Source organism: Salmo trutta, chromosome 35, assembly GCF_901001165.1.
Source record: "Salmo trutta chromosome 35, fSalTru1.1, whole genome shotgun sequence".
Taxonomy (NCBI): Eukaryota; Metazoa; Chordata; class Actinopteri; order Salmoniformes; family Salmonidae; genus Salmo; species Salmo trutta.
This window is the reverse complement of record NC_042991.1, coordinates 22,372,372-22,395,866: the sequence shown is the minus strand read 5'-3', so window position 1 is coordinate 22,395,866 and position 23,495 is coordinate 22,372,372. Positions and strand designations below refer to the sequence as shown.

General features: G+C 40.1%; 2 protein-coding genes across 3 annotated transcripts in view; one reads left to right on the top strand and one right to left on the bottom strand.

The window, feature by feature from the left end:
- Positions 1-1,282: 1,282 nt before the first annotated feature.
- Positions 1,283-4,573, bottom strand: tmem244 (transmembrane protein 244). The gene is made up of 6 exons (XM_029733847.1): positions 4,013-4,573; positions 3,529-3,614; positions 3,158-3,234; positions 2,900-3,025; positions 2,155-2,199; positions 1,283-1,980 (listed from the first exon to the last, which is right to left on the bottom strand). Exons 1-6 carry the CDS (start codon positions 4,115-4,117, stop codon positions 1,883-1,885), a joined length of 537 nt encoding a protein of 178 aa, XP_029589707.1. The 5' UTR covers positions 4,118-4,573; the 3' UTR covers positions 1,283-1,882.
- Positions 4,574-6,722: 2,149 nt separating this feature from the next.
- LOC115174871 (lethal(3)malignant brain tumor-like protein 3) overlaps positions 6,723-23,495 on the top strand; it is a 40,751-nt gene continuing 23,978 nt past the window's right edge. Inside the window, exons 1-14 of one of the 2 annotated variants that reach the window (XM_029733846.1) lie at positions 6,723-6,987; positions 8,598-8,722; positions 10,400-10,511; positions 13,257-13,422; positions 14,444-14,591; positions 15,203-15,287; positions 15,552-15,646; positions 15,949-16,053; positions 16,406-16,541; positions 17,199-17,290; positions 17,991-18,142; positions 20,132-20,208; positions 21,908-21,993; positions 22,148-22,258. In XM_029733846.1, coding sequence (XP_029589706.1) covers positions 8,615-8,722; positions 10,400-10,511; positions 13,257-13,422; positions 14,444-14,591; positions 15,203-15,287; positions 15,552-15,646; positions 15,949-16,053; positions 16,406-16,541; positions 17,199-17,290; positions 17,991-18,142; positions 20,132-20,208; positions 21,908-21,993; positions 22,148-22,258 — 1,473 coding nt within the window. In that variant the 5' untranslated portion in view covers positions 6,723-6,987; positions 8,598-8,614. The remainder of the gene's footprint in view (positions 6,988-8,597; positions 8,723-10,399; positions 10,512-13,256; positions 13,423-14,443; positions 14,592-15,202; positions 15,288-15,551; positions 15,647-15,948; positions 16,054-16,405; positions 16,542-17,198; positions 17,291-17,990; positions 18,143-20,131; positions 20,209-21,907; positions 21,994-22,147; positions 22,259-23,495) is intronic. The other variant, XM_029733845.1, reaches the window with a different exon arrangement.

The following is a 23,495-nucleotide window of genomic DNA, read 5'->3' as shown; positions in this document are numbered from 1 at the left end:
TGGTAAAGAGGTTTGTCCATTATAACACGTTGCTCTGCTTTCTTGACATCTAAGTCAAGCAGACAGGTCCTACAGGCCCTAGTTTTGTCGCATCTGGACTACTGCCCAGTTATGTGGTCAGGTGCGGCAATGACGGACATAGGCAAATTGCAGTTCTTCCAGGACAGAGCAGCACATATTGCACTGTGATGTACACAGAGGGCGAATGTCAATAACATGCATTTCAATCTCTCCTGGCACATGTAGTGAGTGCTATGTACTGTGTATTATGTATATTATGTATTTTATTTGTTATGTTTTGATTCCTGTTTGGACCCCAGGAAGACTATCCGCTGCCTCAGCAGCAGCTAACTGGGGATCCTAATAAGTACTACTAATACTACTATTACTCTGATCAAGTGTTTGAAATACAAGTAGGCATATAACAAAACCTTGTGTCAATTCACTAAAGAGAAACATTTATGTTCTTGGCATGTTACTTAAGACTTTAACCCTTATATACATTTTATATTAGATGAATAACGCCCTATCTCAATCCATCTGGAAAGGTGTGGACACTATGATCTGAGCAAAGCTCTTACCAAGGTGAAATCTACACCCGCAGGTACAAGAATGGAGTGAAACTAGTTGGTGTGGCAGGTAGCCTAGGGGTTAAGAGCATTGAGCCAGTAATCAAAAGGATGCTGGTTCAAATCCCTCTAGGTGACAAATCTGCCTGTGTCCTTCATTTAACCCTAATTGCTCATGGATAAGAGTGACTGCTAAATTACTAACATTTAGCAGATCAACCATATTATGGGTAGATATACTTCCTGTTGTAGCTTTTCAATTCTTTTAGTTGACTTCCAGTCTTTGATTTACTTCACTGTCTGGGGTGTGTCTGTGTAAATGTGGGGTCACTGGGATTACAACTGTGACTAGGGTCAGTATTGCAGACTGTAATGATCAGCAGACTGACCCGTTCAAGAGGTGGATGTGCGCTTCAGTACTAAAATGACACCACTCAAAATAGTAAGGAGGAGCGACTGACTGACTGCTCGCTACTGCCTCAGTAATTCTAAGCATGCTTAATCCCAAGGGCTTTAACAGACAACAGATGCTCAGGCTTAATAACAATCACCACTGTGCTATCCCTAAGGTTCCTTAGTGTTTTAATTAGGTAATGTGTTATAAGACACTAATACCACTTTGTTTTAACCCTAATTGCTCCTGTAAGTCGCTCTGGATAAGAGTGTCTGCTAAATTACTAAAATGTCAATGTAATAACACTTTGTTGCAGTAATAATACAGTAATAACACTTTGTTAAAGTAATAGCACAGTAATAACACTTTGTTACAGTAATAACACTTTGTTACAGTAATAACACAGTAATAACACTTTGTTACAGTAATAACACAGTAATAACACTTTGTTACAGTAATAACACTTTGTTACAGTAATAACACAGTAATAACACTTTGTTACAGTAATAACACAGTAATAACACTTTGTTACAGTAATAACACTTTGTTACAGTAATAACACTTTGATATAGTAATAACACTTTGTTACAGTAATAACACTTTGTTACAGTAATAACACAGTAATAACACTTTGTTACAGTAGTATCACTTTGTTAATAACACAGCAATAACACTTGTGTTTATTTCATCTCTAAAAAGAGTAAATGATTCCTTATTATTTCCAACAAGATACACAAAAACAAGAACATTGTTGGTAAGAAGTGTTTAATATTCTCAACAATTCCTTCCAAACAACCTTTAATTGCAAAATATAATGTGTGGATTTACAGAGTACCAAAGTTGTGTAGTACAAAAAAACTGAATATAAAAAAATATTTGACCCGCCATCATTTTGTAGAAGAAAAGCTAAATGTTTTTCTTAGAAATTTTGGAGCTCATCCGGATACACAAAATTATTCCTGAAAAGCTTGTATGCTACAAGTTGGCCTCCGAAAATCATCATCACCAATCCAGAACCTGTGACACAAGTGGATTTAAAGGATAGACCTATTTGAATGCATCAAGTATTGAATCACTTGCAAAATAAATGTATAACGACTAATTCATGTGATGATCAAAATACTGTGTATATAACAACAAATCATGTTTTTATTGGCTCCAAATTGCCTGAAATCAAGTATGATTCCTTACCAAGGGCAATCCAATAATGTTTTGTTGACGGGAAATCAGACATAACTGGATGAAAGAAACAGACAGGATAGTAATTGAATATGACACATATTCAACCATATTAAATAAACTAATACATCAAATCAAGCTTTCTGTCAGCTTGTGAAACTGTATGATCATGATGTTCTTCTGACAAGCCTGTTTATACTAAAGTGGCCTTACAACCTTGAATAACATAACCTACAGTAGATTGAAATCCCAGCAAATCAATGATAGGATTAACATTGACATTGTTTGTTATTTGAATCTAATTCATTAGCAGATACTGAAACTGGTACTAAAACATCTACTAAAAAGTGTGTCTTAGGTGGGAAGTAGATTCATGTGGAGTCATTGATGTGTTTGCTATTATCAAACCTGGCTTTACTGTAGAGCACAGGCAGCACCAGACAGACAGACACCATCACACTATAGGACTGGTTGCTATACAGTAGCGACATTAATTGATGTTAACCAATAGAAAGAGGGACTCTTGAAGCATGGTGCTTGACACAGATTTAAACACAAAGTAGACAGCTGCATATACACAAGGCAGTGATTAGACCATATGTACATACTTGTAATAACCGTTCGACTAAAGAGTAAATATGCCAAGTACAAGTCGTTGATGGTTTGAGTGATATCAGGTTTGTTCAGAAAAGCATACATTTATGAAACCTTGGACAATGAGATTCTTGTCCCCTTGCCTCACTCTCTTGCTGCTTACCTGCTACCGTCAGAACGATGTGGATTAGTGTGACTGTGATGGCGTAGTCCCACACCCACTCCTCGACAATCCACGCAAATATCAGGCCTCCCAAAAGATAGGTCAGCTCCATGGAGATCACTGTCACTATGCAGGAAATACAAACTACACACCTCAGCCAACATGCTTACCAACATGAACACACAGAATTCAAGGAAGTAAAAAGTGATGTTGCTAACTACTGAATAACAAGAATAAAGCAGTCTTCGATCAACTCACCTAGGTATTTTGGACTTTGCCATGATGGCTGTGTTGTGTAGTCAAAGGGTGCTAAAAGGCTGTCAACCTCATGTACCCTGCAGAGATGATGAATAATGAGAAACTTGGGTCATAAATGGTATATTTGCTGTTAACTGTAGTTACAGTAAATGTGTGAGGTTGCACTGGAGACATATTGTGATGCTTTTTGGCAGAAACCAGAATGAGAGTTCCATGCAGACACTGTGCATTTTTTTGTGGGTAGTTTCTGTGTTCATGAGACAGGAAGTACACGTCAATCATGTACCACAACATATGACAATGAAACTATATGAAAGACAGGATATACTTCATTTTAATATTGTGGAAAAGATTTATTATTTTAGACTCACCTGAGAATACCAATGCAGAGACTGACCACTATGTAGTAAACAGCATAGAAGGATATTATGCACATCAGCAAGTTCTGGAGAACAATCTGTAATACATAACATCACATCAGACTCCGTCACACAAGACCCTCAAAATGTCAGATGGTCATTCTTAATAAAACCTCAAATATGATCCATAATAATATGGATTCATTTGATCATTGCTGTTGCCACAAATCTACAAAAAAAGGAAGGCCATTTAGAAAGTTTCGGACTGAAATACTTGCATAAACTGAACTCAGATAGGTTCAGTCATTTCAATGAAAGGTATTAGAATTCTATACCAAATGCTCTAACTTGAATAGTGAGCTGTGTTGCCAAAACTACAGAAGCACCTATGTACACAGTGCCACACTAAGTAGACACTGGTAAACATGTACACCTCCTGTAGTTCTCTACTACTACATTTCCTGTGGTATCCAAAACTGAAGTCCAAGGCCTTTACCCATGTTTCACTGATGTTGGTCTTGATCTTGACTGATGTTGGTCCATAGCGCTTCAGAGTAGACCCACAATACCCACAACACCTGCAACAGTAGTCCAACAACATGAATAGCCGCCTTTTCTTTTATCAGTGAAGACGCTAGAAGGCCGCCTACAGTAGAGCAAACACACCAGGGGATGAGGGCTGGTCTTAATGGTTAATGGGATTACACACACGCAAAAAGCTTCCTGTCTCAATCCAGGCTGGATAAAGCACGCCCCAAGGCCCAAACCACTTCTACAGCATCACCAACACACAGTGGCTAGAAATACACCTGAGTGGGGTGACAACCAACCTCTCTTCACATCACTGTGATGTCACTGCATACATATTCACTGGACGGTATTATTTTTTAAGCTATTAATGTGTGGTGTAGGCCTGTTGGGGTGTATATACTGTAACAGCTGCTGGAGCACCAGGAGGCAAGCCAGACATGACTCTGAGTAAATTAAATGTAAATAGGTCACACACTTCTTTAGAAGAGTGGAATTCTCTGCTTCTCTGGCTAGTTGATCTACAGTATACTGCACAGCAAATTGGCCAGTGTTACCTAGTGTAGATTTTTCAGTGTAACTTTTCTATGGTTGATTCAGGAGTGAAGTTAACTCTGTAAGTGTTAATTTAACACTCATTGGTGTAAAATAACCAGAGTGTTGACATTAATAATAAGAGTTGAGCTCTATTGCAGGTTGATTTTTAGAACAGTTTGATTCAATATCTATGCTTTTCATGTATAGTGATTGATTTATTAATCTTATGCTACTCAAATATAAAATGTAAAAAAAATAAACTAATCCAATCTGTTACTTGGACTTATTACACCAGTTACTGAAATGGTTGTTCTAGTTTAGATGCTTTAGGTAGTCTCATATTTTAGTCTTCCCAATCCAGGCAGTCATTCTGAATACAGGTTGCAGGTGAATACAAATTCCAAATGTTGGATATTCACAGTCTAGCTGTATTCCAATAGGAATTACAGATCACTTTGCAAGCCAGCATGAGTTTCAGGTCACTGTATTAGGTTACAACTAGGCCCTCAAAATAAGGCATTATGAAATATTTATTGTATTGTCTTAAATAATTACAATTTAATGATAACATATTCGTTTAGGATCTCACTTGGTGAAGTCCATAAGACTGAAAATGAATGAATGCAACAACCATGTCACTGTCACTAACAAATACAGTCATGGGTTGTAACTTTACAATTCACTCAATAGGAAAGGCACACTGGGAAATATGCCAATAAGACTTTACACTTAGCAATGTGTTAATTTAACACTGAAAAGTGTGGACTGTATAGACACTGGAACAATGTTAAATGTAACACTCTACAGTGTTGATTTAACACTGGAGAATCTGCTGTGTGTGTGTGTGTGTGTGTGTGTGTGTGTGTGTGTGTGTGTGTGTGTGTGTGTGTGTGTGTGTGTGTGTGTGTGTGTGTGTGTGTGTGTGTGTGCTACTACATGTGATCTCTGTAAAACTGGACATATTCTTGAATGTTTAGAGTTGAGACATTGAACAGGCTCCTGCTACACGGTTGTTAAAACCATGACAGAACTTTGAGGGAAAGCAAACAAGTCCTAAGCACTTAAATCATTATCCCAGTCATAAACCCAGTCTTCAGTATGTCTTTTGACAATCACCCTCAGCACAGCATCATCAGCACAGCATCATTTGAGCTTCTTTTCTTTTTAGCGAATTAGTGACACTGTAACTCACTAATCACTAATGTTCTATACAGTGAGTGGATTGTGCGGTGACGCCAATCATGCATTAGAGAAGAGACAGATCACCAACACAAAGCATGTCTTAAGTTAAATACTCAGTCATATGCAAGAAAGGGCTCCCAATGAAATCTTTGCCCGCATGCCATTCCAATATGCACATTCCATGAATTGAGCTCCATAAGTATCAAATGAAATGTACACTATGGTGATATGCAACAGCATTAACACCCAATGCAGTATGCATTAGCCAGACATGCTCTCACAAAGCAGCCCATAATAATCTGATGACAAAGCATGAAAGATTTTATAGAAAAAGTAGTCATACTCATGATCATACATTTTTTTATAACTGCATGCATTGGTAATGATAAGCATGATTGACTACAAATCTGCAGAGATAGTTACTGTACATTTGTCTCTAGACAGCCATTACTGATGAAAGTCATACATAATGTATTCTACTCTAACGTTATGTGTTCTATTATGTACTGCTACTTTTATTGGAACAACTCTAGATAAACTAACTAGAAGTCCAATAAAGGTATTTGAATTAAAAAAGTAGGCCATGGATACAGCCTATTAGTGTTTTTCATTTTGATGTTACTACATCAAGTTGAGCCAATTTGTATATAGTAATGGAACTATAGCATGACATAAAGAAACGTTGTACATCAATATTTGCATGGTTTCTGCACAGGACTCACAAGCACAGATTCATTTTAGTATATCAAATGCAACGAAAACGAGCTTGCTGCGTACTATAAACCTAAGCACAAAATTGAAAATGTGTTGATGGCGCACTACGTACTAGGATACAACACAATGTCGGTAGTGAAACGTTTTCTGACGTTCTTTGTGCTATTTCGCAAGTCACCCCGTTTCACTGTCGACAAGCACACTGGGTTGTATTTTTAGTAACATGGTATTCGTGCTCTTGTATTCCCATTATCGCATATTTCATTCTCCAAATATCCACAACGCATCAATAATCATTTGCTGGTGCTTTTATTTCGATGGCAACGTTATGCGACAAATAATGGTTAAATCTATAAATATTTTGTTACTCAACCAGCTAAAACTTTCGATATTGCCATCATGTGTTCTTCAGTCTAGCTGGGGCACTCACTGCAAGCACTCGCTCAGAGCCACGCTCATGCGCATTGACGGCTGCCTGGGCAATTTGTCAGTACTCGTGGGAGAATTTGGGTAAGAAACAGACAAATTAAAACAAATGTACTTTAGGATAAAACAGTTAATGCAAGAAATTATGTCTTATTGTAATTAGTGATCTATTGTGTAGTCTAATACTTTCGTGAGAGGTTCATTGCGACGGAATTTGACCAAAACTTAGCAATAAAGTACAAAACGACTGGACGTGTCATCAATAATATCAGCCAGGAAGAGGTTTAATGTAAAGCGTCAATCTATTGCGTTCTAAAATTGTAACAAAAGTTGCGTCGAAAATTACTGCAATCGATAGAAAATATGTTGCGCTACATTTCTTGTCTCTTGGAGACGTATATAATAATGGTATATTGTACTCTTTCAAGAATAATGCGCTTCAGTGTAATTCCCGGTTATGGATGTGGAAAGGAGGAACTGTGCGCTTGACAAGCGATTTGGACTAAAATATTTATATCACCATTTCCTTCCAAAAACCTGTCAAGGCAGTTAAATATAATTTTTGTTGTAGTGCAACGAGTCTGCAGGCCTGCCGGTGAGAATTATATAGAGTATATTCCAGCTCCGCCATTTTGGGAAACTGCCTTTAAAACACATTAAATAGTATCAGAGCAAAGAAAAGTGTTTAGATCTGATACAATGCATGTTGGGCGTCTTGCTAAGGGACATCACTACATACCTGTAACACTCCTAGTTGGAACACAAAGGAAATGCGAACTGGTTGCGCCCAACCGAATAATTTAATCCCACTCGTAATAAAAACTATTTGACTCAAAGAGCTCGAAATAAATATGAATAACGCTCATAACCGGTAGTGACCATCTGATGATAAAATCTAACACACATGGGGAATAATATGTGCACAGTCAACATGCGGAATTTTCCTTTGTAATAATATTTTTGGATCATTCAAAAAGTATTCCCGCATACGATGCAATTTTGACGCTTAGCAGATAGGAGTAATCCTTCAAATAGTTTTGGTTGTTAATTAAATTATATGCTTGCGTCAATTTGAAGTTACTTTCATATTGCAATTTCATAAATGACTGTAAACGATTTGCTGTTGATATAGGCTACTGTAACTGCGTGAATGTCTATAGCTTATAGGCGCATACATAAAACATAAATGATAGCCTCTGCCCTACCCCAATGTCAGGAATTGTATTTGAAAGACAGCAATATTGATGCATCATATTGCATAAACTATCAATAATTCATATTTTCTATAAAATACATTAGACATTTTCGTCTCGATTTTTTGTTCAGTGATTTCATTGTTGAATAGGGTCTGAAAGTTTCAAACGCAGTCGTCTTAATGTTGTCAGCAATGACCTCTAGTGGTTGATGCACGTCATCGAGTTCCAATCACATGGCTTCCGCTGTTACGTTTCGACAATAGTGAAACATTGTTGCAAAGCAGCTCTGTGAAATGTTTTTGAAACATTGTTGCCAATCGGCTCTGTGGAACGTCACTTTGTTTTTCTTCATTTCATTTAAGTTGCACTTTAGTTAGCTAATGTTATAAAAAGCCTTTTAAAGTCAGTTTATGTAGATTTAGTAGGCCTATGACATATTTATTCTGCAGTGCATTATTTATTGTCTGGCTTGGCTTCATCTATCATTGTCTATTTCAGATATCACTATTTTTAATATGGATGAGTCTACAAACATCACAAATGCAGTAACCCCTGACTTTGACGTGTATGGTGCCATGGACTGGAGTGATGGTGTTGGAACCTTACCTGGGAGTGAGCTAAAGGTACAGATCCCCACAATAGCCAAAAAGGTTCTATATATATATATATATATATATATATATATATATATTAGTACCAGTCAAAAGTTTGGACACACCTACTCATTCAAGGGTTTTTCTTTATTTTAACTATTTTCTACATTGAAAGCTTTGCACACTCTTGGCATTCTCTCAACCAGCTTCACCTGGAATGCTTTTCCAACAGTATTGAAGGAGTTCCCATATATGCTGAGCACTTGTTAGCTGCTTTACCTTCACTCTGCGGTTCAACTTATCCCAAACCATCTCAGTTGGGTTGAGGTCGGGTGCTTGTGGAGGCCAGGTCATCTGATGCAGCACTCCACCACTCTCCTTCTTGGTCAAATAGCCCTTACACAGCCTGAAGGTGTGTTGGGTCATTGTCCTGTTAAAAAACAAATGATAGTCCCACTAAGCTCAAACCAGAGCGGATTGTGTATCGCTGCAGAATGCTGTAGTAGCCATGCTGGTTAAGTGTGCCTTGAATTCGAAATAAATCATGACTGTGTCACCAGCAAAGCACCCCCACACCATCACACCTCCTCCTCCATGCTTCACGGTGGGAACCACACATGCAGGGATCATCTGTTCATCTACTCTGCGTCTCACAAAGACACAGCGGTTGGAACTAAAAATCTCAAATTTGGACTCCACCAGTCTAATGTCCATTGTTTGTGTTTCTTGGCCCATGCAAGTCTTTTCTTCATATTGGTGTCCTTTAGTAGTGGTTTCTTTGCAGCAATTCGACCATGAAGGCCTGATTCACGCAGTCTCCTCTGAACAGTTGATGTTGAGATGTGTCTGTTTCTTGACCTCTGTGAAACATTTATTTTGGCTGCAATTTCTGAGGCTGGTAACTCTAATGAACTTATCCTCTGCAGTAGAGGTAACTCTGTGTCTTCCTTTCTTGTGGCGGTCCTCATTAAAGACGGTGTCATCATAGTGGTTGATGGTTTTTACGACTGCACTTGAAGAAACTTTCAAAGTTCTTGAAATATCCGGATTGACTGACCTTCATGTCTTAAAATAATGATGGACTGTCATTTCACTGTGCCTATTTGAGCTGTTCTTGCCATAATATGGGCTTGGTCTTTTACCAAACAGGGCTATCTTCTATATTCCACCCCTACCTTGTCACAACACAACTTATTGGCTGAAACGCATTAAGAAGGAAAGAAATTCCACAAATGAACTTTAAATAAGGCACCCTGTTAATTGAAATATATTCCAGGTGATTACCTCATGAAGCTGGTTGAGAGAATGCCAAGAGTGTGCAAAGCTGTCATCAAGGCAAAGAGTGGCTATTCTGAAGAATTTGTTTAACACTTTTTTGGTTACTACATGATTCCATATGTGTTATTTCATAGTTTTGATGGCTTCACTATTATTCTACAATGTAAAAAAATAAATTAGTTGGTATGTCCAAACTTTTGACTGGTACTGTAAATATTTGTATTATACCTAGCAGAAAAAGGAAACATTATAATGAAATTAAATGAGCCGTTTTTGTAATGACAAATGCAATGTTATATATAATTGTATACATCATAAATTGTAAAAATCATAATTCATTTTAGTTTTTCATGACCATGTCGCATTGCCCTAATCACAGTATTCATCTAAATATAATTACTCCTCACGTGTGTGTGTTATGTTTATCAGTTTAAGGTGAATGAGTTTGGAGTCTTGGAGGTCCTAACGGAGGAGGGAGATGATGAGAGGGTGAAGAAGTCTCATGCCACCACTACATGGGCAGTGCCCACTGCTCAGGAGGGTAAGATGGCATGGTTCAATGTACACAACTTTGATATGCTCCCAACAGGGATATATTTGTGAGATGTAAGCCTACACATGTACAGTGTTTGTATCCACATTGGGATCTTACATAATATGCACCTGTCTCTCTAGCACCTGACCTGGTGGGATGTGCATATATTTACTCTTTCATCTTCCTCTTTCAAGTAGGCATGTTTAACTGACGATTTTTCACTACCTTATCACGTACCACATACACAGTCTTCAAGAAACGACTTTACATCAGTAGGGGTGGCGTTGTTTTTATGACTATTCACAACACCAGATACAGTGAGGGAAAAAAGTATTTGATCCCCTGCTGATTTTGTACGTTTGCCCACTGACAAAGAAATGATCAGTCTATAATTTTAATGGTAGGTTTATTTGAATAGTGAGAGACAGAATAACAACAAAAAAATCCTGAAAAACGCATGTCAAAAATGTTATAAATTGATTTGCATTTTAATGAGGGAAATAAGTATTTGACCACCTCTCAATTAGAAAGATTTCTGGCTCCCAGGTGTCTTTTATACAGGTAACGAGCTGAGATTAGGAGCACACTCTTAAAGTGAGTGCTCCTAATCTCATCTTGTTACCTGTATGAAAGACACCTGTCCACAGAAGCAATCAATCAATCAGATTCCAAACTCTCCACCATGGCCAAGACCAAAGAGCTCTCCAAGGATTCAGGGACAAGATTGTAGACCTACACAAGGCTGGAATGGGCTACAAGACCATCGCCAAGCAGCTTGGTGAGAAGGTGACAACAGTTGGTGCGATTATTCGTAAATGTAAGAAACACAAAAGAACTGTCAATCTCCCTCGGCCAGGGGCTCCATGCAAGATCTCACCTCATGGAGTTGCAATGATCATGAGAACGGTGAGGAATCAGCCCAGAACTACACGGGAGGATCTTGTCAATGATCTCAAGGCAGCTGGGACCATAGTCACCAAGAAAACATTTGGTAGCACACTACGCCGTGAAGGACTGAAATCCTGCAGGGCCGCAAGGTCCCCCTGCTCAAGAAAGCACATATACATGCCCGTCTGAAGTTTGCCAATGAACATCTGAATGATTCAGAGGACAACTGGGTGAAAGTGTTGTGGTCAGATGAGACCAAAATGGAGCTCTTTAGCATTATGCTTTGGGGGTGTTTTTCTGCTAAGGGGTCAGGACAACTTCATCGCATCAAAGGGACGATGGACAGGGCAATGTACCGTCAAATCTTGGGTGAGAACCTCCTTCCCTCAGCCAGGGCATTGAAAATGGGTCGTGGATGGGTATTCCAGCATGACAATGACCCAAAACACACGGCCAAGGCAACAAAGGAGTGGCTCAAGAAGAAGCACATTAAGGTCCTGGAGTGGCCTAGCCAGTCTCCAGACCTTAATCCCATAGAAATTCTGTGGAGGGAGCTGAATGTTCGAGTTGCCAAACGTCAGCCTTGAAACCTTAATGACTTGGAGAACATCTGCAAAGAGGAGTGTGACAAAATCCCTCCTGAGATGTGTGCAAACCTGGTGGCCATCTGCAAGAAACGTCTGACCTCTGTGATTGCCAACAAGGGTTTTGCCACCAAGTACTAAGTCATGTTTTGCAGAGGGGTCAAATACTTATAACCCTCATTAAAATGCAAATCAATTTATAACATTTTTGACATGCGTTTTTCTGGATGTTTTTGTTGTTATTTTGTCTCTCACTGTTCAAATAAACCTACCATTATAATTATAGACTGATCATTTCTTTGTCAGTGGACAAATGTACAAAATCAGCAGGGGATCAAATACTTTTTTCCCTCACTGTAATTACATCAGGTAACTGTGCTGTCTGAAAAATGCTTTCATCTTTTAGTTTAGGATACCTCTGATATATGCATTTTCTAGAATATTACATTGTCATAATTGTGTCTAACCTTATAGGTTTGAGAATCAGTTAAATTGAGCTCAAAGCTAAGAAAGTGATGAATCATGATCATTAAAAGTGGTCAGCTGTCAGCTATCTATTTGAGCGTTTCTGATTAGATGACATTTCAAATGCCATTAATGTATGTGTTAGTTTAGCTTGTGGCTATATTGTTGTTAAAAAATATCAAATAGGGTATCAAATCAAATTTTATTTGTCACATGCGCTGAATACCACAGGTGTAGACCTTACAGTGAAATGCTTACTTACAAGCCCTTAACCAACAATGCAGTTCAAGAAATATAGTTAATAAAATATTTACTAAATAAACTAAAGTAAAAAATAAATCAAATCATTCAAAAAGTAACACAAAACATTTCCATGGCTATATACAGGGGGTACTGGTACCGAGTCAATGTGCGGGGGTACAGGTTAGTCAAGGTAATTTGTAAAGTGACTATTCATAGAAAATAAACAGCAAGTAGCAGCAGTGTAAAAACAAAGGAGGGGAGGGTCAATGTAAATAGTCCAGGTGGCCATTTGATTAGTTGTTCAGCAGTCTTATGGCTTCGGGGTAGAAGCTGTCTTTTGCTCCTAGACTTGGCGCTCCGGTACCGCTTGCGGTGCATATGACTTGGGTGACTGGAGTATTTGACAATTTTTTAGGATCCTTTGACATTATTCCATTACCCTGTTCTTATTGACCCTGAGCTTAGAAACGTTTCATTAGCCACACAGGAGATGGGTGAGGATGACTTTGCGACTCTCTCTCTCTCTCTCTCTCTCTCTCTCTCTCTCTCTCTCTCTCTCTCTCCTCCCCAGCCCTCTCAGACAGTGCGTGTGTGGCGGTGAAAGAGGAGAGGCAGGAGGGTCAGTGGGCCCAGAGAGGCCTGGTGTGTGTGCGCTGCCAGAGGAAGGGCTCCCCCGTGGACTTCCTGTCTGACTGCCTTCACTGCAGCGAGCGCTGTCTGCAGCAGGACCAGCAGGAGTGAGTGGGCTGGGGAGGACTAGAGATTTATTAGGGTCCAGGGGGTCTGGTCTGGTCCTAACTGCAGTTTCTGCCTGATGCTGTGGGAAAATATTATGCTACTTTCTGGTAGTTGAACTGGTGTTTATTGCACTTTTGACATTATTCCTTTTGTAATGACTTTCCCTTATGTACAGTACACTGAAATAATAGTGGTGAGAGACTCACATAGTCAATGTTGATATACACTGATGCCAAATTATCATGTTCAAACTATTTTGAAACACCAATATAGATTTTTTTTTACTGGTATCATATTTTCTCTTTCTCAATTTGCTCATATGAACAACTATAAACATCCTTCATATGCTTAAAAAAATCAATGAGTCTCCCTCCTAAAATGTTTTTGGGGCCAGCCATTCTATGCAGAGTGGAAGCCAGGAATAATCGATCCGTTAGTTAATGTAAAGACTGGTTGTGATGCTAATGCATGCTCTGAGCTGGAGAGAGAGAACCAGTGCTGCATTGCCGTGGGCCCCATGTATCCATTGTCTTATAGGAGGAGAAGCTGCCAGCAGAACGTTCCATCTTAAAGTGGTATTCCCTCTGTGGATTTACTACTGCCATGGCAACAGAGAAAGGAAAATACTGCCTATGCATCCTATAATAAATAGTTAATTACACTTAATTAGAAATATTTTGAGTTAGATTACAATAAAAAATGTTTTTTGATTGTGACCATTTATAGCTGATGATGATACGATTATTCATAGGCAGCTGTCACCAGGAATAAGTCAATGTAGGCGCAATGCGTTATGAATATGAAATACATGTGGTCCTCATTTACATTTTTGACTTCAATTATTTGCCGTGAATGAACACTGTTTTGTGCTGGTCATACTTTAGATATTTTGACAGAAAAATTTGCCAGTGGAGTTATTACTGAAACTATAGTTTTTAACAATGATAATCCTTTTTGCATAACCTTTTAGAAACCTTCTAGTTTCTAAATCACTGGTACTCTATGTTCTTTCCACTGCAGTGAGCTGAAGCTGAAGAAAGAGGTGTCTAAGAGCAATGGGGAGGTGGTGGGGGTCAGCTGTAAGAGACCTCTGCAGCAGTACAAGGAGAGCCTAGCTGACAAGATGGACACCACAGAGGTCCTGCCTGAGGACCATGATGAGGACTATGTCAGTATTACTTTATACTTCAAGGAATATTGGATTTTTAGTTTTTTTTACCAATGTTGTTATCCGGAATTCTTATCCATGCTCCCCCCCTCACTTTTACAGAAATTGGGTACCTACTAAATCACTCCCAACATTAAGACATTTACTGATATTTCTTGATATTTCATCACATTTTGTAGATATTGCTTATGTGATTTAAAGATGCTATAGACAAATAGTTCCAGAGCTCTGTCTGTACATTTTTTGCATCACTCCAGATTGCACAAGATTGTGAGGGATGATACATTAGCCTTACATGTCTTTTACTGCCAAGGTGTCGTAACTCATACTAAATGAATACCTCTCACAAAATTCTGTGACCTGATTGGTGCTGAAAACTCGCTGATAGTCTCTGATTTATCATTAATGTTTCAAAATGGAAACATTTCAATGTATACACAAATTCAGAATGATTTCGATACTACCTCATAAACACTGTCCTGATTGCCTGCACCAACATATCACATTGCTCTAGTCTATACTGTATTTGTGAGTATTCTTAGTCTTATTAGAATGTTCCTGAATATTATAGTGTTCTAGTGTGTAAATCCTGCTGTTTGTGCATCAAACAGGAGGAGAAAGACAGCAGGAAGACGACGCGTGGAGCTCCGCGAGGCAGGAGGAAGCGGAGGGGGGATGCAGCCCTTCTGAGACACAGTAAGTAGAAACAGGCAGTGGAAGGGACACCTGTGAGGGGTGTGTCCCAAATGGCACCCTATTCCCTATGTAGTGCACTATGGGGCCTGATCAAAGGTAGAGCACTATATAGGGGATCGGGTGCCATTTGGGACTGTCTCTTGGGACAGAATCTTCTCGCTATTTCCAAATCACTATATTCATATAATCACTGCCATTGCACACACACAAACTGTATGTAATTTAATTTATTACTCGTTACAATCAAATCATTATTTATGGCAGCTGTTCCATATGGAGGGAAGAAGAAGTCTTGGTGTTGGGCTTCCTATCTGGAGCAGGACAAAGCCATCGCTGCCCCCACTAAACTGTTCAAAGAGGTGAGCTATCATACCCCCCAGGCCTGTCTAGAATTGGTTATTAACTGAGGTCTAACCCATTATCATTCTCTGTTTCCTTCGAGTCATTCTAGTTTTTTCCTATTTCTCCTTTTTTTGTCATTCAACGTTTATATGCAATTTCACATCGAGGCCTACATTGGGTCCTGCATGTTTAGAGTTAATTTATTCAACTCATTAATCATATTATTCTTTGCCTACAGCAACACTGTTAAGTTCATTATTTATTCTACAGAAGTCTGGGAATATGTCTTTTAAACGAATATGTCCCATTTTCCTTTCAGCACCAGGCCTTCCCCCAGAGTAAGAATGGATTCCGGGTGGGGATGAGGCTGGAGGGTGTGGACCCAGAACATCCCTCCATGTACTGTGTGCTCACTGTAGCTGAGGTAACCTCTCACCTTGACTCATCATCGCTGCCCTCTCAGAGGAGTCTAAACTCATGGCATGGATATCTTCAGCTTTGGGAAGATCTGAAGCAAAGTCTGCATTGTTCTTGTTCCAGTGCATAGCAATAGTTGTGTTCACTAACATGTACTGTATGTGTTGCTATGCAATGGCATTTAGCAAATTACAGTATTTATACGACCATAAATGCTTGTTTGGTTTTGAATTATGTCTACTTTTCTACTTTGGCATCATGTGCACGTCTGGTCAGTATGCTGCTACTTCATCTCTGTGTAGCAAACACAGGATTACCATGTTAGGTATAAAGATGCTTAATGCTTCTTCCATGTTTAGGTTTCAGGACACCGAATACGGCTTCACTTTGACAAGAACTTGGACTGCTATGACTTCTGGGTGAATTCCAACTCTGCAGACATCCACCCTGTGGGATGGTGTGAGAAAACGGGACACAAGCTGCACCCCCCCAAAGGTAAGAGACATGCTACCTTTGACAGATATCCACCTGGAAAAGATAATAATGTCTGGATTGCTTGTCATTTTGGATGGGATATTTTCAAACTGTTACTTTAGGACTTCCTCATCTTCTTCTCATTAGTATTTCCTTACTGCTGTATTTGATTTATTGCTCACCAGTTTTAATTTGAGCCAGTTTGCTTCAACAGGAAATTTGAATTATTATTATTATTATTATAATTAGTGGCCATTTTTGTAGGGGTTGATAATTTTTTTTAAGGGAAAATCAAGTAGAAATTACAAACTTCAGAATTTTTTACCTCAAATACACTACATGTTTTAAATGTCTTGCATTGCAGGAAAGTTCTCCTGCAACAGGGTGATCAAATGAATATCCTACATCTGTATGTGAGACTAGTCATTTAGGGATGGTTATAGTGGGTATACTTTGACAAGCAGGTGTGCAAGCAGGTTACCCATGGCAACAGGAAAACTGGAAAACAGTTCTAAACTATTTTGAAAACACAAAGATTTTATTTATATGACTTTTATGTATAATTACTAGCATACTTGAAATGTAACCAGCAAAATTTAATTAGGAGTAAAATAATTTCCCCCCAGTTCTTTATGGAAATGTGAATATAATCCTTGTCATTTCTCTATGGATGGACAGGTATGAAGGATGAGGAGTTCGGCTGGTCGTCATACATCAAACAGAGCAAAGCCCAGGCAGCTCCCAAGGCCCTGTTTGAGAATCAGAACACGGTAAGAGAAGCCTACAGACCTAGATTAGGCCGGGGACACACTCAGATGCATGAACACAAATGAAATCGACATACATCATTGTCCATTTTTGACTGTCAGAAGTACAACTCAAGTAAACTATTTTCGGACGAGTTGCATTCATTTTTTGTCAATCATCTCCGTTGTCATTCATCCGGCAACAGATGAATCCCATTTAAAAAGCATTTGCTCTATCCGAAATTCTCTGACACAAAATCTCAATGTGTCCACTTTCATATTGCTTTAATAGTACTGTTTTACCACCACTAGGTACAACTGTTTAGTTAAGACTACACATCAATCATTGACGTACAGTACTTGACATCAGCCCATTCAACATATATTTGACGCAGATGCATGTGCAGTTTAAAGGGTTTAAAGTACAGGTGCGGTTTTCTACAGCAGGAAAATAATCCTGCAGCAACAGGAAATGTGAATTATTATGTGGATTATAATTAATTTACTTTTTTTATAGGGGTTGATACATTTTTTCATAAGTCTGACATTTGTAAGTGGAAATTACAAACTTCAGAAGCCTTCAGAATACACTGCAAGTTTAAAATGTCATGCATTGCAGGAAAGTTATCCTGCAACAGGGTGATCAAATTAAGATCCTATATCTGTAGGGTTATGGATGAAGTAACCTTTGCCTCTGAGTAACTGTCCTATGTATATTTTCCAGACTGTCACCCCTTTAGGATTCAGAATTGGGATGAAGCTGGAGGCCATTGACAAGAAGAACCCCTCCTTCATCTGTGTTGCCACAGTAACAGACATGGTGGACAGTCGATTCCTGGTGCACTTTGATAACTGGGATGAGAGCTATGACTTCTGGTAATGTCTAACTTTGTGATTACATTTCCTTCAGTACTCAAAATCAAAGCACTGTATCATCATCAGCAGTGATTTGTGTTAACTGATGTCATATCATAATCATATTGCTTTGGAGTCTGTGTTGGTTTAGCTTGTTGCAGAATTGGGCACTAGATGGTGCTAGATTATTAAAACAGAAGGTTTGTGTCTCGGAGGAGAAAATCATTGCCTCTTACCCAAGTGTTTATTATTCATATTTTACTCAAGCAAACATGCTACATCACTTGAATCTGCATTATTGCTTTCAGATTTGGAAGACAAAAATGTCTGTACCATGAATTATTATTTTAACACTGGCACGCACATCACTTTTCTCACAATTATTTAGTCTTATTTTTTCCCCCTTTTATTGGTTTTTTATTGCATTTGTTTGGCTCTCACAATTCTTAATGCTTCCGTTTCCCCTCTCAGTTTTCATCACTCCAACCCTTGTTGATTGTCACCATTGGGTGTCTTTTTCTGACTGAGAACTGCGTGTGTGGTTACAGTCGTTACTGTCGATTTGTGCCCACTCTGACCTCTCCCAGCTGTGGATTTAGATTGCCAGCCAGGAGGAAGTCTCCATCTGCATGATGCAGGAGCTTGTATTGGATGAATGATGGATGATCGTCAATAAATGTCAAGGAGGAGAGGAGTTAGAGAAAGAGTAGAGCCCAGAGCGGCTAAGGTAGGAGCAGACTCATCCAGGGAGATGACTTTCTCACACGTGGTGTCACTACGTATCACATCAGCCAGTCACAGCCAGTCACAGGCCACTCCAACATCACAGCTTGGGCCAGAGAGCAGCTAAACCACTCCACTCTGCTCAATCCTGGCCTGGCAAGAGAGTAGGACACTGGGGGGAGTGCGGCGATGCAGATTTTTCTGGTTTCCTGTGCTGACGATATCTATAAATCGGTCTACTAATACAGGACTAGTAAAAGCCCATTGCACTACTGAGATTATTCCGCACTGGCACACCACAATAGGGATTGGCTTTACAGTATGTTGAGTACATGGTGAAATAGTAAACAGTTTAACTCTCCAAAGATATTTCAGTAACAGCCTATTGGACAAGTAAGGAGGGTTGCAATATACTAAACAGATTTGCAAGCCCCTTGCAATTTATCCAGCAATGCCGATGCAATAACGGCATCATAACAGTATTAATACCTGTAGTTGCACCTAAACAATGCTACTCATCAGGTCAATGATGTGCCCTCCATCATTCAGTGATGGGTGAATGTTGTCCTACTGATGTTTGTCGCGCAGAGAAGTATTCGTAGGAAGCTGTGAGAGAAGTGTAGTTTCTCACCCTGACTGTCCCGATACATCAAAGTGTATGTTGCATAACATGCCATCATGGCCAAATGCACGCCACAGTGGGTCAGACTCTGTCACATTGTCAATTGATCTATTCCTCTGTCTGTATTCTCAGTCATTAACATGATCCTCATTCAATCACTCATAACAGTGGGGATTCATATCATAAACTTCATGTCTTAACAGTTTATGGAGACAGGGGGAAAGGGGGATACCTAGTCAGTTGCACAACTGAATGCGTTCCACATTTAACCCAACCTTTCAGTTTCTGGCCGAATGGCAGGTAGCCTAGTGGTTAAGAGTGTTAGGCCAGTAACCGAAAGGTCGCTGGTTTGAATCCCGAGCTGGCAAGTTTAAAAAAAATCTGCTGTTCTACCCTTGAGCAAGGTAGTTAACCCCCAACAACTGCTCCTCGTGTGCCGATGACGTCGATTAAGGCGGCCCCCTGCACCTCTCTGATTCAGAGGGGTTGGGTTGAATGTGGAAGACACATTTCGCTTGAATGCATTCAGTTGTGTAACTGACTAAATATTCCCTTTCCCTCTTAATGGCTAGGCTACCTGCCGCCAAAGCAATAGGAAAGGGGGAAATTTGACACTGGTGAGCTGATGGCATTTTTACCACTGTTCTTCTCCTGCTCTTCTGTAGGTGTGATGCAACCAGTCCCTACATCCACCCAGTGGGCTGGTGTCAAGACAACGACAGGATTCTCACGACCCCTCCAGGTGACATACTAACTCCTGTCAATCATTATTGCCACTATTTGTCCTGATGATACCAGGATATAGTGTGTAATGATGACTGACCATACAGTTATACACGGAACCCAAACCGGCTGCGCGTGCGCCATCGTGATAAATGTATTTTGTCCCCCTACACCAAACGTGATCACGACACGCAGGTTAAAATATCAAAACAAACTCTGAACCAATTACATTAATTTGGGGACAGGTCGAAAAGCATTAAACATGTATGGCAATTTAGCTAGTTAGCTTGCACTTGCTAGCTAATTTGTCCTATTTAGCTAGCTTGCTGTTGCTAGCTAATTTATCCTGGTATATAAACATTGAGTTGTTATTTTACCTGAAATGCACAAGGTCCTCTACTCCGACAATTAATCTACACATAAAACGGCCAACCAAATCGTTTCTAGTCATCTCTCCTCCTTCCAGGCTTTTTCATCTTTGAACTTATATGGTGATTGGCATATACACTTTCATAGTATTACCACGACAACCGGCAAAACACTTCGTCTTTCAATCACCCACGTGGGTATAACCAATGAGGATATGGCACGTGGGTACCTGCTTCTATAAACCAATGAGGAGATGGGAGAGGCAGGACTTGCAGCGCGATCTGCTTCAGAAATAGAAAGGAGTTCTATTTTAGCCCTTGGCATCACTTACGTTTGTTGGCGCGCACGAGCAGTGTGGGTGCAATAATTGAATAACAAGGATTTCTACATTTATTTTGCGATGCTCACGCATGCGACGTGTCTGGTCTGTTACATGCTGACCAGACCGCAAGTTACATGCTGACCAGACCGGACACGTTGTGTGCGCGAGCGTCGCAAAATACATTTAGAAATGCATGTTATTCAATTATTGCACCCACACTGCTCGCGCGCACCAAGGAGCGTCTGCATTACCAAGGGCTAAAATAGAACTCCTTTCTATTTGTGATGCAGATCGCGCTGCAAGTCCTGCCTCTCCCATCTCCTCATTGGTTTATAGAAGCAGGTACCCACGTGCCATATCCTCATTGGTTATACCCACGTGGGTGATTGAAAGACGAAGTGTTTTGCCGGTTGTCATGGTAATACTATGAAAGTGTATATGCCAATCACCATATAAGTTCAAAGATGAAAAAGCCTGGAAGGAGGAGAGATGACTATAAATGATTCGGTTGGCCGTTTTATGTGTGTATTAATTGTTGGAGTAGAGGACCTTGCGCATTTCAGGTAAAATAACAACTCAATGTTTATATCCCAGGACAAATTAGCTAGCAACAGCAAGCTAGCTAAATAGGACAAATTAGCTAGCAAGTGCAAGCTAACTAGCTAAATTGCCATACATGTTTAATGCTTTTCGACCTGTCCCCAAATTAATGTCATTGCTTCAGAGTTGGTTTTGATATTTTAACCTGCATGTCATGATCACGTTTGGTGTGGGGGGACAAAATTAATTTATGCACGATGGCACTCGCGGGCAGCCGGTTTGGGTTCCGTGTTAGAGTAAAAAAAACACATGAAAAGTTTCCAAACAGATGATCTGATCTATAAATGATGTTATTCCACTGTGGAGTAGACAGATGGTTTCGAGTACCAGATAGCACAAGGGACTTTACCCGCCCGCCCACACACTACATAATATAGCATATAGTAATAACATGCTCAATCTGGATCAATCTTTTCCCTTGCTCTAGGTTACCCCAGTGTCAAGGATTTCTCCTGGGGAAAGTATCTGGAGGAGACCAACTCATCACCGGCCCCTGCCAGGGCTTTCAAAGGGGTGAGGCTGTCTCTCTCTATCCTCGGCCGTAAGACGATGTGGCAGCCCCCCCATCCACATCCAAACACAATTTACTAGAGTAGCCTAGCTGGCTGTCTGCCTGCTGCAGAGTGACATATGACATGCGGCCTCACACCCCCCTCTCCCTCTACAGAAACCCCCCCACACCTTCCTGCCACTCATGAAGCTGGAGACGGTGGACAAGAGGAACCCCATGCTTGTCAGAGTGGCCACCGTGGTAGACACTGAGGACCACAGGATCAAAGTGAGAACATATTACTCTCTATCTACTGTAAACCTCTCCTTAGGACGCGCACCCAGCCCTTCCATGTGTTTGATCTATTCCAGAGCTTGCACACCTGATTCAACTTGTCAACTAATCATCAAGCCAATGAGTAGGTGAATCAGGAGGGCTAGTTCAGGGCTAAAACAAAATAGTGAAATGTCTGGGGGTCCCCAAGGAGAGATGTGAGACACAATGATCTATCTGACTCCTCTCACTGTCTATCATTATTTATCTGTGTTTATATGACTCCTGTCACTGTGTCTATCATTATCTATCTGTGTCTATCTGACCCCTGTGTCTACCGGTATCTACAGTATCTGCACTCCACACTGGATTCATTCAGAATGGCAGTGTCACTCAGCTGTAGCAACACTTCTATCTGTGTCAATAACTTTGAATGCTCCCTTCCTCCTATCACTAGTTTGTAGCTCAGACCTGGAGATGAGGTTCACCAGGTGTTTTGTGTGGTTCAGTTCAGCTGTACAGGACGATTAGCCATTACATCACTCATCTGCACTGTGAACTACAGTATGTAACTTTTTAGATTTGAAAGAGTATAATCTTAGATTACAGAATTATATGCCTAATCCGAGCCCTGTATAGCGCCTATATTTCAAAATTTGTCTTGAAAAAATGTAAAGGAATTTCACATAGAAAGTTGGAAGGAAATGAAAGTGTCCTGTATATGGCAAATACGTGAAATGCACTGATGTACTGCATTGGGAATGAATCGAAAAATTATTCAAGTCCCTGGCATTGTCACATCCCATTGTCCCAGTACATTTTTTATGTAATTTGTTTTATTTAACTAGGCAAGTCAGTCAAGAACAAATTCTCATTTACAATGACGCCCTACTCCGGCCAAACCCGGACGATGCTGGGCCAATTGTGCGCCACCCTATGGGACTCCCAATCACGGCCGGATGTGATACAGCCTGGATTCGAACTAGGTACTATAGTGACGCTTCTTGCACTGAGATGCAGTGCCTTAGACCGCTCGGGAACTCGAGTGGTGTCAAATGAACACCTTCCTGACTTCCTCCGTGAGATAATTTTGAGGATCACTATAAGCTTCACGTTCCATGAACTCTGAAGTGAACAGTAGGTCAGTGTCAGTGTCAGTGGCCAGCCGGCTGCCTGGGGGGAGTCATGAGGGGATTGCATTGTGCTGGGACATTAGTGCAGGACAGGTATCTATCCGCAGAGGGCAGTAGTG

Coding starts and splice junctions, on each gene's coding strand:
- tmem244 (XM_029733847.1), bottom strand. CDS start 4,117: ATGTTGTTGGACTACTGTTGCAGGTGTTGTGGGTATTGTGGGTCTACT. Junction 3,615..4,012: donor CCAACATCAGTGAAACATGG/GTAAAGGCCTTG, acceptor TATGTATTACAG/ATTGTTCTCCAGAACTTGCT. Junction 1,981..2,154: donor ACATTATTGGATTGCCCTTG/GTAAGGAATCAT, acceptor CTTGTGTCACAG/GTTCTGGATTGGTGATGATG.